We start from the raw sequence: 15,706 nt of genomic DNA, 5'->3' as shown, positions 1-15,706 counted from the left end.
CTTCTTCATGTCATTGCTTTTTGGCAGTAAGCACCCTTGTGAACAACTGTTTTCAAGGATGAAGCACAGGAAGAGCAACATTTCATCAAAAAATCTCTGACAAACACCTTGAGAGCTCACTATGAATTGCAATCGCTGCCATCGAACCAGACTGATGCGTTAGTTTCACAAATACAAGGTGACGTATCCCACTAGTTGATGAGTTTGCTGCTCTTTTTCTTTATATGTTTTAATAAAAAAATTAAAAATTGAAATAAGTTTTGTCACCTGTATACATGAACTGTTATAAATTAGACTGTATCAAATCTATGTATTTTATGATGTTGGCCCATGCTGTCAGAAGTGGACGCTGGTGGTATGGCATTTTGTTGCCATATGACAGATGGCAGCAGAGGGGCAGTCTGACCAAATGGCATCTAAGATGGAAGTGTGGACGAGGCAAAGATGTGTCATTGAATTCCTCCATGTGGAAAAAATGGCCCCCATTGATATTCATCGACACTGGCTGAATGTTTAGGGACACCAAGCAGTGAGTGTGAGCCCAGCGAGGTGGTGAGTGGTGCGTTTCAGCAGTGGTGACAGCGGGTCATCTCTGCTGGTGCAGATTGTTACAAGCATGGCATGCAGGCTCTTGTTCATTGCTGCTGAAAATGTATAGCAAATGGTGGTGACTGTTAGAAAAAAAGTGTGTTTTGTAGCTGAGAATGTGCTCTGTTAGATAGTGCTATTGTGCTCTTTGTATCAGTTGTAGTTTCCATGGAAATAATTAGGAGGCATTACTTTTGGAGCAACGTTCATAGACGCAGCCCTAGACAATTCCTCTTCACTCAACACAGCCCAGGCAAGCCGAAAAGTTGGACGCCCATGTCATAGCAGATACCTTAAGCCAGCATCTTAGTTTCATCCCCTACCACATTAGTGATTTGCGTGACTCAGCTCTGGAACAACTGGAAGGTCCAGATTATGGATGAAGAAGATAGAGAAAAAAGAAAAAAAAAAGTAAAAGAATCAAAAAACAAACCCTAGCTAGTATATTGCAATTATATTTTGAGTGCTTTTCTTTCAGTATGGTAGTGCAGCACCTTCCTTTTTTCTTTGGGTGACAGACTGCTGAGCCAGGTCTCCTACACAGCGATCGTGCACTGCCATCACCTGTTTGCTTCTGGTATCTACCTCAGCCGAGATCTACTGCTTCCAAAATAAAATGACAGGAAAAAAAAAATCACAAAAACTGAGCGACCCATCAAGATTTTATTCCTTAAGGAAAACTCTCAGTCCATGCAACGACCGCTCCTCCACTGCGGGGCCTTGCCTCGGCTGTCCTTTGGCTGGAGCAGGATCCTGGAGCACGTCTGCACGAGCAGTGCCAGGGCCAGGAACAGTGGCCATGCACCCCTGGGTCAAGCAAGAGGGGCCCTTCTGCTGGAGGGTGGTCTGGTCTCTACACTGAGCCTGTACATAAGCTGAGATAACAGCCCCTGAGATAGCAGCTGTCATTTCATAGACTTTTGGAGCTCTCTTCCCAGCTCCACTGAGCCTGCAGTACCTCCTCGGGAAGGCGATGCTCCTGAAGGCCTCCCAGCTGAGGCTGGGCAGCAGCTCCAGCCCCCACCTCCTGTTCCTCACCTCTTTCCCAGATCCTCACAGCACCAAGGAAGACCTTGGAGCAAGGAAAGCTCATGGAGGAAGGAGCTGGAGCACAGGCACAGCTGCCGCATGCCGGTGAGATGCTCTGCCTGGGTGATGCAATGGGGAACGCACCAGAACTTCCCAAAAACACCAAATCGTACTGACCACACGGCGTGAAGTGGCTGCACCAGGAAGCAGCACCCAGGGCGCAGAGCAGGGAGATGGGGCCCGGCAGGGCGGGCAAGGGAGCAGAACGCTTCCTCTGGGGAGGAGAAACCTGGGGCAGACAGCAGTGACCGAGCCGGGCTCGCTGCTGCAGCTAATGCAGCGCTAAGTGACCTTCCTCCCGACTTCGCGGTCGTTGACCTTTGGACGGAGGCAAAGCAGGAAGCTGCCCCAGTCCTCCCGCGGCCAAGCAGGATCCTGACGGCGGCTCTGACAGGAGCGGGGCTGTGTCTGAAGGGCAGGCTGGGCGCGGGGACCCTGCAATTGGGGAGATTTTGGCTTTTGGGCCCATAGCGGAGCTCAGAGGGGCGGTGCTGCTGGAGGCCTGCAGTGAGGTGCTGCTTTGTGTCCCAAAGGATCACACGCACTTAACACTGAACTCTTCCCCTTAGAGCTCTTTATATCAGGCCCCAACACGCGCCCTCCCCGTTCTCCCAGTAACGTCCGCTGTTACACCTGCACAAAACCTAGCACGCAGATAAGGATCTCGGTGAGATCCGTTGTTTTTTTTCAACCGCGGCAGCGCGCAGCTCAACCCGCAGGAACTGTCGCCACCGCACCGACGCCCCGCAGCCGGCCCGGCCCCACTCGGCGCCCGGCGCTCGCGCAGCCCTCAGCACCCCACCCCGCCGCCGCCATTTTCCGCCACCGCCTCCTCAGGGCCGAGGCGCGGGAATGCGCCCGCCTCCCTCCGCGTTGCTATAGCAACCGCGAGCCGGCTGGCGCCCGCCGCCGCGCGCCCAATCGGGAGGCGGCTCTCCCCCCTCCCTCCCCCGGCGCCGGAAGGGGCGTGTCCTCGGCGCCGGAAGCGGGGCCGCAGCTCCGCAGGGTGTGTGTGCGTGCGCCGAGCGGCCGCCGCGCTCCAGTCGCCTCGCCCGTCGGGATCCAGGCTGCGGTGCGCGCCGCTCCCCCCGCCAGGTGAGGGTCACCGGCCGCCCGCGCCTCGCTCCCCGGCCGGGCCGCGCCGCCGCGGTCCCGCCGGAGCCCGGGGAGCGGGCGAGGGAGGCCTGCCGTTCCCGCCCCGCCGCCTGGAGGGCGGTGGAGGCCGCGGCGGGAGAGCCCCGCGCCGTGTGGGGGGTGCGGCGGGGCCGCGCCGCCTTCTGCCCCCCGTTCTCCCAGCGCCGGCGGAGCGAAGCCGCCTCGAGTAACGGTGCGACCCTCCCGCGGGGGCCGCTGCGGAGCCCGCGCGGGCGGCGCCGCCTCCTGCCCGGCTCCCGGCCCGGCCCCACCCGCCTGAGTCACTGGGCTGCCGCGGGGCGAGGCCGCGCACACCTGGCCGGAGCCGCGGGCCCGCGCCCTCTGTCGCCGCCCGTGAAGGGCTCGGCTGGGGCGAGGGGAGGAGGCGATCCGCCCCTGGGGCAGGGCCGAGCCCGGCTCGCGGCCCCCTCCTCCCGAGGGCTCCTCCCTTCACGACCCCTCTCCGGGCTCTGGGCCTTCTCGCAGCGCTCACAAAGCCGGGAGCTTTTGCGAGGCAGCCGCTAGGCCCCTGCAGCCCCCGGGGCAGTGCTCGTCCGTATGAGCCTGCTCAGGGTTAGCAGAGGTGATCAGAGAAATGCTTTTAGTGCTTTAGAAGAAAACATAATATTGATGGCGTTATTTTTAATTTTTAATTATTCGTATTCGGGAATAGAGGTGAGTTTAGAGAGGACTGCAGAGGGAAAGAAGGTGATTTCACACTATTCCCCGCATATAAGAAGGTTGGGCAGTAACCCAGAGCTAGTAACTCTAGGCCTTATTTGAGGCATGTACAATCAGATATTAGCTGGAATGATAGAAAGTCCGTGAGACGCAGTCACTGTGTTTGCACGTGGGGCAAAAATGTATCTCATGCATCCATTGCAGTATAAATTAGTTACTTAATTAAATTCCTTGCTAGCCCTTAAAATAACTTTTCTTGTGGCAGGAAGAAAAACTGCGTATCAGGCAGCAATTATAAAAGCTACGTTCCTACAAAAGAGTTTGAAAGGTTGTTAGCGTTCATGGCTGTAGGAATGCGTGTGTCTTCACATACACACTGCTGCGGGACCTCAGTCAGAAACTAGTACTCTTATTTAAAGAGAAACTTGCTTTTGTTTGAAAGTAATATGGAGATGTAAACTGGTCTAGAAAAAAAAAAAGAATGTGAATGCTTTTTTCATTCTTGATATTAAAAATCTGCAAAAATGTAGTTTATGTAATACTTTGTTTATTGAATCGGTACCACTGAAGTGGTAGACTCATTGCACAGATGGGCCCAGTGCAGTTTTCTCAACCTCATTATGTCAGTACCGCATGTTCTGATCTCTGCTATTTTGATGTTGAGTACTTTTTTTGTAAGCAGGCCTTTGCTGGTATGCAGCTTTTTGTGCTGTATGTGAATAAGCTCGGATGAGGAGGAGCTATGTAAATAATTATTTGAATGATGAGATAAAAAGCTATACTGTATCTGTCTGGTATCCTCATAAATCCCAGCAGGACTAGGCCTTATTTTCAGGTCTGTTACGTGGCCACACTTTTTGCTCCACGCTGTAATGGAAATGTTTCCAGGTTATTATTAACAAAAGCGATTTACCTGAGATACGTATACATTACTTTGTCATAAATTTTATGCCTGGGGGGAGGTTTTTTGGGATAACTCACTATTTCCACTTGGGCTTGGGCCAAAAACGCGCTCATTGGGACAATGAGGTGTTACTGTGTAAGTATACTGTACTTTGGAACCGCGCGCTTGTCTCCACCTGCAGCTGTCCTGTGTGTAGTGCCATAGGTATGTAGCAGTGCAGTGCTTTTCAGCCTCAAGTTCCTCATCAAAAGTCATTAGGGACAGCAAGGCTGCGGTCACTAAATTTAAGTTGTCCATACAATATCAGTTGCCATCCATACTCTTGTTACCTTTGATAGAAAATCCCATGGTTACGTACAGAGAAATGAAAGCCTTGTGTATCATTTTTTCCAAATGGTGTTGGTCAGTTTTAGGGAGCGGGAATAAATGGTGGCAGAAAGGGGCTGGAGCAAGTTGAGGCATGGCTGTGTAGAATGTTAACGTTATCTTAGCGTTTGTAGAATGATTAGCACTGAAGGCCGGGATGTACTTCTATCAGCAGGTACAGGGGAGGTTGATGTTATGTGCTACACAAGGTCAGCGAGAATATCACAGCTGTGAAACCATTTTCTTTTCCCATCACGAAGTATGCAGTACATTTTACTGAACTTCTGTTGTAGCCAAGCTCGGGATAGCTGTAGAACACTTCAGAGTTCAGACGTCCATTTTCTAATCAGTTGTCTAACAATAGATGGTTGCCTTGGAGGGAACTGAAATAGAGAGGCAAAAATAATGAAGTGAAATGCCTAATGCTAAGATAAAGCAAAGAAGGTTCCTCACACTCCATTTAAAGAGAGCCAATTCCTGCTGAAAATACTGAGTGGTGCCTGCCGTCAGTATCATGCAGGTTCTGCCAGCATTGTAGGTCTAGTGTCAGCATGTGTGTACCTGAATTAGGGCCTTGTCGTACAGCTTTTGCGATATATCTAAAATGATAGTTTCAACAACTACAGAAATAGAAACTGAAATACCATGTACCTCACAGACATACTTAATTTTGTAATTAATTGCCCATCCACAGGAGTGTGAGGCATGTTCATGTGTTGTTGGTAGTTGAACCACTAGTGCTGTACCACACTTCTGCTTTTCCTGTTACAATTTGAATGGGTCTACACAGTTTGTGACCGAGAAATGATTGTGTCACATTTCACCCAATCTGATTTTACACTCGTTTCTCACAGGGAAACATTAGTCTGTTAAATTGCATCTCTACTTGACTCATTAGTGATGGGTATGTCAAACCAGTAGTTGCACCAGTTTTATAATGAGGTGGAAGTGTTTGTCTGACAGCCTCTAATGGTTGCTGTGAGGAGAAAAACAATACACAGGAATCGATGACTTAATTAGCATCAGAAGAACAGGCAGACTTCAGGCCAGCATCGGCTTATTAGTATTGTCCTGTCAGTTCAATATGTTACATAAGCCAGTTTTTTTTAGTGTCATTTTTCATCTAGTTCCTACAGACTTTAAACACAGTTACTTCTGGTCTGTTCTGGCTTTATCCTAAACAGTTCATTGAGCCTGGAAACAATAAGGGCTACAAAGCAGGTGTAGTAACTGCTGAGTAGCACGATGCAGTCCTCCTCAAGCACTTGCAGGCTTCTGAAGAATGTTACCTGCTTGGTGTGCTCTTCAGCTGTTACTGACACGTGAACCTCCAATGCTGCGCATCCCTCTTCTCCTGAAAGCTCTGGGCATACTGACTTCAGGATGATCACACCTTCCCCTCCTGACTGCATCCTGCACTGAGAGCATTTATAAACCTCCTGACCTCTGCGTTAGGTGTTTTATAATTGTATCAGATCTCACCTACACGGACGTAAAACATTTTTGGGGGGAGGGAAGTAAGCAGTTGTAATCTTTTCCTTTTTATACGTGCTGTCCCGTGCTTGTAACGGTTTGGAAGAGCTTAGGCTGTATGAGGGAGAGATGGTTTTTCTCTCTTATTTTGAGGGTGGGGAATCAGAGTGCTTTGAATTTCTGGCTGCTTGTACTAGTGGCTGCAGCTGCTGGCTAGTAGTGGCATTGCCATTGTAAATAGTGTCTGGCCACTTTTTGGAGGGCTGCTAAGTTGTGGTTTGACAGATTCTTAAGAAGGCAATCTTAAGAATTTTCAATGTATTAACAAATGTGAGAATCTTCCGCTTAGAACAGGCAACTTCTGCAACTCCTCCATGGCTGTGATCTGCACGTCTTCCCTCCTTTTTCCATCTTCCCTCTTTCCCTTTTGCCGACATGGCATGGCTTCATTAGTACTAGAGTAGCTTATTCCTGTTGGCCTTCTGTCCGTTACCTCTGTGTGTCTGGCTCCTAGCTGCAGGTAACCTTTGTTAGCTGGCTTCTGTTTGTGGCCTAGGACTATTTTTAGCTCTAGGCTTCGCTTGTTTCAGACTGTGGCACACTGAACCATTGTTAGTGTGGCTTCCATCTCCTTTACGGGAGGGACTAGTTATAACTGATACTTGCCTCTCTGCCTTTTCAAACATCACTCCTTTCCTTGTATCTTTTTTTCCTTCTGGCAAACACCTCCCTCTTTTGGAGCTCAAGCCAGCATAGCTCTGCAAAGCTCTTCTCCAGGCTTCTAGCAAGGTAAGCAACAGAGAATAAAGCGGTGTTCTTTGTGCAGCACCCTGTGAATGAAGTAGTGGTAGGCTTACTGGTGGGTTGCAGACATCTTGGTGTGGGCAATGTTTTTCTTCCTGCATTTAAGTTCTGTTAACTCCATTTTATGGAATAGCACTTTGTAGTTTCATAGCAAACACGCTAAGAGTACAGATATTAAGATAAATTGACAGTTCAAACCCCTGTATAATGAATTCTTAATTTAAGCCAGCAAAGTTCTGAGGATCTCCATCTTCAGTATTGAGTTTGAGTTGCATTTAAGGTGTGCATGAATTCATGCTACTAAAGAAAGTTATTTGAGAAACAACATTGTAATGCTCTGTGCTAATGTTTCGGCTGTATAGCTGATGTGTTGAAGTGGTTTCTGCAGCTCTTTTATCCACTAGCACTTTGTCCTTGCAGTTCCCTCTGATTTCCTTAGCACGTCCTTACACGAACCCACTGGCTGCCACGAACTGACTTGCATCCAAAGATAAATGTGTCAGTTAGCTTGATAAAACAAACTCCTCAGCTTTTCAAAGCTAAACTGTATTGTGTTTGTAAACAGAATTCTGAACCAATGACTTGTGTGCACGTCAGACCACTATTGGCAAAATGCAGATCAAAGATCATACTGACCTTTCAATGGCAAAGCGTAAACTGCTGGAGTTGCTTGCCTCTGGGCTTCAGCAGGCAGGCTTTTTCTACTGCATAATCGTGCTCCCCGAGAGGAAGAGAAGATGATGGCAATTGAACTCCTTCTAGAAGCTGTGCAGACTGAGGAAGCTGGAAGTGTTGTGTTTAGATGTCCTGTTATTTAAAGTTGGCTCTTGTGACATAAAAAGCATTCTTCAGGTGTGCTCTGTTCATGGATGAAGAAATGGCGACACTGCCCACGTGAAGCACGTAACCTAAGTGTAGTGCTGAGTTAGGGGAAGGGTTTTGGAAGGTGCAGCAGCTGCAATAGATTCTCTTGATGGTAAACAGTCTGGTGGTTTCCTTAGTCTTACTATATACATGTATATATACACCAGTGTATTGTCAATCCTATGAATAGAGCTAAAGTCTCTTGCCTAATTAACAGAAGCCCGTGAAAACCACTTATGAATTTATTGCTCTCATTTATTTTTTTTTCCTGTTCTTTTCTAGTTGTTTGTAGACTGTTTAGGTCCCAGACTGAAATTTCTGGTCTAGACAGTGAGAGCCCTGACTGGACTTAAAGAAGTAAGAGAGGAGTGTTATTGCAAGCAAGGATGACGGTTCTGGGTCTGTCAAAGTGCAGATTTAAGTGACTGGGGAAATGTTAGTGATGAATCTGGAACATCTGAGAGTTTGTGACGCATTGGGATCCCCCACATGGAAACTCATTTTGTTTTCCTGCAAACTGGGGCCCGGATGGTGGAATATAATGTTAGCTCAATGGCCAAGTTAACTATATGCTGGAGTTGTCTTGTAGGAACAAGCAACACAGTCACTTACTGACACATCCTTTACTAGCTTCATTTTTCTTTGCTGAAGTTCTTCAGGGACACATTGGCCATGTGATGTGTTTTTCTTAGTGCAGTTTAGCTGAAGCCATTGGAGATGATAAACAAGGCATTTCCATATGAGCAATTGGTTTTGCAATAGTGACAATTATGCAGGCCACATCCCATTCAGTTTCTGTGAACATCAATGTTAATTGAAGATCTTAGGAACCTGAATCTGCAGCCACTCTAGGTGTGTAGAATTGTCCATTTTATACATGCATCAATATGTATAAGGAATAATTATCTAGTAGAGCAGTATAAATGTCTTTTCTGTGGTTGCCAGCAGCTATGTCTTTAGTGGGTGTGGTCCATTCCCACAGAAACATCTTTTGCCCTGTGCAGAAGATGCTTGGTGTCAGGAGGAGCTGTCCAGTTGGTCTGTGCTCTGAAACAGTTGCTGCTGAAAACTAATGCATGACCAAAACAAATGAACAAAAGCTCTGCTGATTCCTGCACTAGAACATGAGGTGTATGCCAGGCTGAGCTATGGCCACTATGGGAAAGAGGAGAGGTTTACACAGGGAATGTACAGATGTGCCTACCTTAATGCTCATTTAGATTTTGCTGAAGTATGGGGAATAATGGTTTTGTGTTTTCAGGGTTGTAATTATGTATAATTCCTATATGTAAATTATTATTTGTCAGAATGTTTTTTTACAAAAAATCTTCTTATCTAGTGGAGTTGGAAAACATGCCGCCTTCTAGTGACTGTGAGTTGTCCTTCACCCATCATCATTAACTTCCACTGTGTAGACAATCAAAAAGTGTTTTTCTGTTTCTGTTCCCCACTAATTACAGGATAGCCATGGATAAGAGTGAGTTGGTACAGAAAGCCAAGCTGGCCGAGCAGGCCGAGCGTTACGATGACATGGCTGCTGCTATGAAGGCTGTCACTGAGCAAGGACATGAACTGTCCAATGAAGAAAGGAATCTCCTCTCAGTTGCCTACAAGAACGTGGTTGGTGCCCGCCGCTCATCTTGGCGTGTGATTTCCAGCATTGAACAGAAAACAGAGAGGAATGAGAAAAAACAGCAGATGGGAAGAGAATATCGTGAGAAAATTGAGGCTGAATTGCAAGATATCTGCAATGATGTTCTGGTAATAATCCAACAGCAAAAATAACAGTAGCTAGTACTGCAGCATTCTTCAGAGAGGCGTAAGGAATCTTATGAGGGTTGTAGACACTGGATCATCACAGGGGAAAGAATTCTGCTTAACCACAGATTTAAGTCCGGTTCTAGCTCCTAAATAATCTAGTTTGTTTCTTAAGGAGTTTTTTGGAGTCTTACGTGTTTTAAAAGTAGCATTTTGTTTAAATAGAAGTGAACAAGGCAGTGTTGAAGACCGCCTAACTGCTGGCCATTGATCAGTGTGAAAGTGAGTTTAGCAATAGCATAAATCCTGTTCAGAAGCTTGCTGTTTGCTGAAAATGTTTTATTAATGAATGCTGACTTCCTGAGGATTGTTGAGTACCTTCTGGGGGATGGGGGATACTTCCCCATAATTAGTTTTGTTGTTTCTTTCTCTTAAATGTGAGGGCTCCTTTATGTTGCCGTTCTTTTTGCTAAAGGTCTGCCCTCAGGAACAGATGATGTCAGTACTTTCAGCCTTTTCTCCTCGATTTGAATGTGCATGTGCTGTCTGTGCTACTGTTCAGGATTTCAGCTGGAGTTGCAGATAGAATCAGTTCACTGCTGCGCACAGAGTTGAAGTTTGTGGTGGGAAAAGTGACTGGCTTTGTGCTAATGGCAAGCTGCTGCTCTTCATTAGCTTGCTTGTGGATGTAGGTTTGCTTCAGTGTATTTCTAGGAAAATATTGGCAGTATTAAGCTCTGATAGCTGTTAGGTTCTGCTGGAGTGATTAGGGTGCAACAGCTGCAACAGAGCAGTATTTGTGAGGATGAGGATACAAGTAGTTTGACAGACACACGAGTATGCATGTCATTGTTAATGTTCTGACAGCACGTGTTTACCATTGTGATGAAGGCTCTGTTCCAGACATTATTTTTATGACTTGGAAAAAAAAAAAAGCAATGTTTCCTTTCTCAGGATCTCCTGGATAAATACCTTATTGTCAATGCCACGCAGCCGGAAAGCAAGGTCTTCTATTTGAAAATGAAAGGCGATTACTACAGATACCTGTCAGAGGTGGCATCTGGGGACAATAAGCAAAGTAGGTGGAGGTGAAAACTCTCATTCTACTGGGGACTGGGCAAAATAAAGTGTGGGAAACACTTCTCATTTTCTCCTTTTTCTTTCTTTTTTGCTCATGTTGTGTATAGTTTTGAAGATGAGTGCAGGGCAGGTCACTTCTAGAAAAACAGGTTTCCATGAAATTAATAGAAGTGATTAACCAGTATTCATCACATCAATCACATTTGTTTGCAGCCCCCCAACCTCAATGATTTTAAAGTTTATTTGGCAGTGTAAAATTATTTTCCTGGTGCATGGAGGAGGAGAGCATTTTTTTCTCATGGAAAATGCTTTGTTGCTATCATCTTTTGTTTCAACTAGGAATTTATCTCACAAGTCTTCTATGTTTGCAAGCTTTCTGCTTGCAGATGTGGGACATTGAGTTACTGAGTCTTAAGCCAGTTAATCTTGTGAAGTGTTAAAGCAACGCTGAATTGTGCCTGAATTCTTGGTGAGTGTCTGATCTGATCCATAACTTGCAAGCTTAGTTTGACACCGTTCTTGAATGTATTGTTACCCATTAGGCAGGGAAGGGACTGTTTGCTTTCTTCTGAAAGCCCATACTGAGGTACAGAGTGCATGACCTGCCTGCTGAAAGTTTCCTTCTCAGGAGAGTTTAAATAGGTAGTTTATCTAACTCTTCCCCTGTATTGTCTGGATGTAATAGAATTTAAGTTCTATAGCCCAAACCTTTATCTGAACAAATATTTCAGCCTTAATAGTTCAGCCAGAGGCTGTTCCCTCTGAAATCATTGAGAAAGCCTTGAGTGCATTTGTGATTTTATAAATACCTAGTGGCATAAATAGTCTAGACCAAGAGTGCAAGTACCATGAAGTACAGCGATGTACTGTACATTAATATGGCTGTAATTGCTTCTTGCAGCAACGGTAGCAAACTCGCAGCAAGCTTACCAGGAGGCATTTGAAATTAGCAAGAAAGAGATGCAGCCAACGCACCCCATTCGACTTGGGTTGGCTCTCAATTTCTCTGTCTTCTATTATGAGATACTCAATTCTCCTGAAAAAGCCTGTAATCTGGCGAAGACGGTAAGCAGACTCTTTGTGTTACCAATTTTTGTGTGGGCTAAGGAGATAATTACATGGTTACAATAGCACCTTGTAGATGATTATGCTTTCTCGTATAAAATTCCTTAATAATGTTGTCATCTTGGTATATTTTCAGGTAACTTAACTTAGCTAGACTAGCTTAGCGTTCAGTAAAGCTAATTTGCTAGTGCACTTGATCCAGTGATAGGGGAGATCAAGTGATTGTTCTCATGTTCACGTAATTATCTTAAAATGTCCTTGTGTTGAGTTTGAAAACACTGTTTAAAGTGAAATTTATTCAAATTTGAACGCTTAGCTAATATGTGGAGCGTTGTCTTTGTAACTACAGGCATAGCTCAAAATTGCTCTGTGTGTGCACGCTCACCTCTCTCCAGAGACCAAAAAGAGCTAGTGTGATGGTCTGAGCCAAACAGCCAGTCACTTTCTGGTTCAGTCTTCTCCCTAAAATAGGATTAAAGCCTTGTAAATGAAACATTTTTGCATCTGTGAATGATACCTGGTAGTAACTCGAACAATATGGCATCGGCTGAATCTTTGTTTTCTTGATATACATCTTAGCAATATTTTGTAACAAGTACTGAAGTTTTTCTGTGCAAAATGCTGCTGCTATTCCTGATTTATTTATTTTTTTAGTTAATATGCTTACATCTGTTTGAAACCTGAGTGAGAAAGGGCACTCTAGTCATGGCTCTCAGCTCTGACCTGCAGTGTGCACTTTCATGTGTGACAGATGGGCAGCATGGCTTTTTGTTAATCTCTGTTAAAGCATACCTGATGTCCTCGACTGTTTTGAAAAGAAATCCAAAATGAAGGATCCTACTCTACCCTCCAAAAAAAACCATTGACTTCCATTTTATTTCCTACTTATTTATGTATAATATGTATCAACTGAATACTACCTTTCTTTCCTACTGTCACTTTTAACCCCTGAGGCCTTTGCCTTTCCTTTAAGTATTGCTATTAAGTTTTCCTCTTAGACCTGACTTTCAGCTATGTGAGTCATTGTTCAATATAGCAGTGTGTGCTTGCCTCTTCAGTACTTGGTGTTGGTCTTAATCTGGCCCCTTGTGGAGACTTCTCTTTTCCCATTGGTTGTTTAGCAGTCTGGTGCTTACTTTGTTTTCCTTTTCTTGGTGGAAAAGAAAAATATGGAAGCTTTGTCACAAAGCTTTTGTGGCAAATTTGTGTGATTTGTGTAGGCAGAAATGAGTTCAGAGAGCAGAGTGAAAATGCTTTTTTTCTTGCGTCTTTTAGGCATTTGATGAAGCAATAGCAGAGCTGGACACGCTGAATGAAGAGTCTTACAAAGACAGCACTCTCATCATGCAGCTGCTTAGAGACAACCTCACTGTAAGTAGCACGGGGCAAACTGCTGCATTCTGTGCTGCTGCTTCTTAAGGCAGCTGGACTCTGCTAAGTAGGACATAGCTGAAGATTCACGTAGTTCTGCGCCATTAAAAATGCTTTTTCTGAGGCATTTAGTCAGTGTCTTAACTGCACTGCTTCTTGTAACCAGACCAGTCAGACTTGCTTGCTTAAATCAGAGATCACTTGTTAACCACTGCAACAAACAGGCTTCTTGTAACATGGAGTGCAGCGTGGCTGTTCTCAGCAGCCAGACTGCCTCTGTGTTCGGCTTGAAAACTTTGTTTGCTTTTTACTTGTAATTCCCTACCTGTGTTCTAGTTTGCTCTTTATCTTTACAATTAAGTTCAATTCTCAATTACTCTTAGCTGAGAAAATTGCACAGCTACTATGCTGACAGCTAATTATGCTGTCTTCCCTTTACTTGCGGTTGTAATTAAGTGTGCTTTCAGCATGAACATGTATTTGTATTTTCTTACAGCTATGGACGTCGGAAAACCAGGGAGATGAAGGTGATGCTGGGGAGGGAGAGAACTAATGGCTGTCACGCTTCACTATATGTTCAATGTCACCCTGTATCCTACACATATATCCCTTTGTGCGACAAGCAAAAAGAATAGTACATCGACTTTCACAACCTCAACGTAGCAAAAACTGTCTGTGGGGTAAAAACAGTTGGTTGGTGTTCTGTGTACTTAAAATGGAGGTCGGTTATTAGAATGGCATTCCGAATTTTCCTATTATGAACATTTACAGTTACGATTACCGTGTTTATATTTTTAACTGAACACTGTGATTATGGGTTTTGTGATTGCAATTGACTTTACAAAACTCTTATTGGTAGAAAAGTAGACATCAATTATGTAACAATGAAAAGTAAAATTTGGCACCAAAATAGTCGAAGTACAATTCTGTTGTAAAGTTGTACAGAAAGTTATAGAGATTCTATTGTGACACTGGGGCATGGAAGGAACACAATCCGATGTATGGCATTCCAGTTAGTAACACACTGCTATGAGTTAGTTAGTTTAACAGGCACACTCTGTAGACATTTTTAACCAAGTCTGAGGCACCGCTTTCAGTCAAAAGCTCACTTTTGTCGATCCTGTCGTTCTGGGGACCGGGTTTGTTTTGGGGAGGAGGGTAACGGGGGAGTTAGCAGCTTGATTTCCAAACTCTTTACGCTGGCAGATAACTGGGATTTGACTTCTAAAAGTGGTTTTGTGCTCATACAACATGCATGACTAAGCCCCTTCCCACAGCAATAACTAACTTAATTATATCTTAGATATTCTTCAGTAGTGAGAATTCTTGGTTCACTACCATGGACTTGCAATAGCAGAAGATTCAATTTTTTGAATGGCCTTATTAGTTTGGATGATACCATGAAGTGATCTGCCACTTTTGCATTACCAAACTCTTGGGTGAATCGAAATCTCCATGGTATTCCCATTTTGAATTTATCTCGAAAGCCTTTTAATTACTCCACTGAACCTTCTTTGACTTTGCTTTATAGAAAGCTTTCTCCCATCCACCTCCATTCATCCTTGACCCTTTTACCTGTTGAAACTCCACTGAAGCAATGTTAGACTCCCACGCACACATCATCCTTTCTTTGGTTGCAGCTGATGTCAAGGTGGCAGGTGAGACCTGAGTCTGCCAGAGGACAGGTTTCTGTCCTGGATGCTCCAGAGCTACCAGTGCTGTTGCAGTCTTCAGCTCATCTGCCATTTTTTTTTTTATTTTTTGGAAATACCAAGATCTGGCTCAAATATTCAGGATTTCCCATGTATTGTACTGGAATGCAGACCTTACACACCTGTAATACTTGTAATATTTGAGCTCCCCATGTCCTCACCTAGTTATGTTCCAAACACGTCCCATTAAGTAAAACCTAATAAGAGTTGCGTGAATAATGCAGTGGAAAAGATGAGGAACGGTCACCTCTCAGTCTCGCGGTATCATCCCCTGCCTTCACATTCCACTTAGCTATAGGATCCATCTGTTTGTCTGTCCATCTGTCTGCTGAAGAGAGAATTTCATGCACTGATTTTAAAACTCCCCTCTACTAGCTGAACAAATTGTGCAGTTAATACTTGGCGCTTGATAAATGCAGTAGTGAATGTGGAACCGAGCCTGTCTGTATATCTGGTAGCTCTTTTCGCTTTGTTTTTACTGACCAGTATTCTGCCTAAAGTTTGCTTCTGTGACGGTTATATTGCCTAGCACACATGTGGTTGTGAGAATAGTATAGCAAAAAGAAAAACCTGGTTATTGATGTACTAGATTTGTGTATGTCTTTTAAACAGTTCTAGTTTCACCTTACACAAAATAATCAGGAAAGTGTAAAAGAATTGAAAAGTGAATAATAAAAAAATTTTATCAGTTGTTTGTGCCTGTTATCTTTGCCATCCTTGTGGTAAAAACATTTGTGGTGGTAGAATTGCCACTTCCTTCTTATTAAATGCTCAGACCTTGGGGTGTGTGAGTCGATGGGAGCTTTCTCTAGGGTAG

The 15,706-nt window shown here is 44.7% G+C and overlaps 1 protein-coding gene across 1 annotated transcript; it reads left to right on the top strand.

The window, feature by feature from the left end:
- Window positions 2,616-15,581, top strand: YWHAB (tyrosine 3-monooxygenase/tryptophan 5-monooxygenase activation protein beta). The gene is made up of 6 exons (XM_021416692.1): window positions 2,616-2,772; window positions 9,364-9,664; window positions 10,616-10,739; window positions 11,643-11,806; window positions 13,082-13,177; window positions 13,674-15,581. The coding sequence occupies exons 2-6, from the start codon at window positions 9,371-9,373 to the stop codon at window positions 13,728-13,730; spliced, it is 735 nt and encodes a 244-aa protein (XP_021272367.1). The 5' UTR covers window positions 2,616-2,772; window positions 9,364-9,370; the 3' UTR covers window positions 13,731-15,581.

This window comes from Numida meleagris, chromosome 19 (genome assembly GCF_002078875.1).
Source record: "Numida meleagris isolate 19003 breed g44 Domestic line chromosome 19, NumMel1.0, whole genome shotgun sequence".
NCBI classification, from domain to species: Eukaryota; Metazoa; Chordata; class Aves; order Galliformes; family Numididae; genus Numida; species Numida meleagris.
This window is presented reverse-complemented; position numbering and strand designations above follow the sequence as displayed.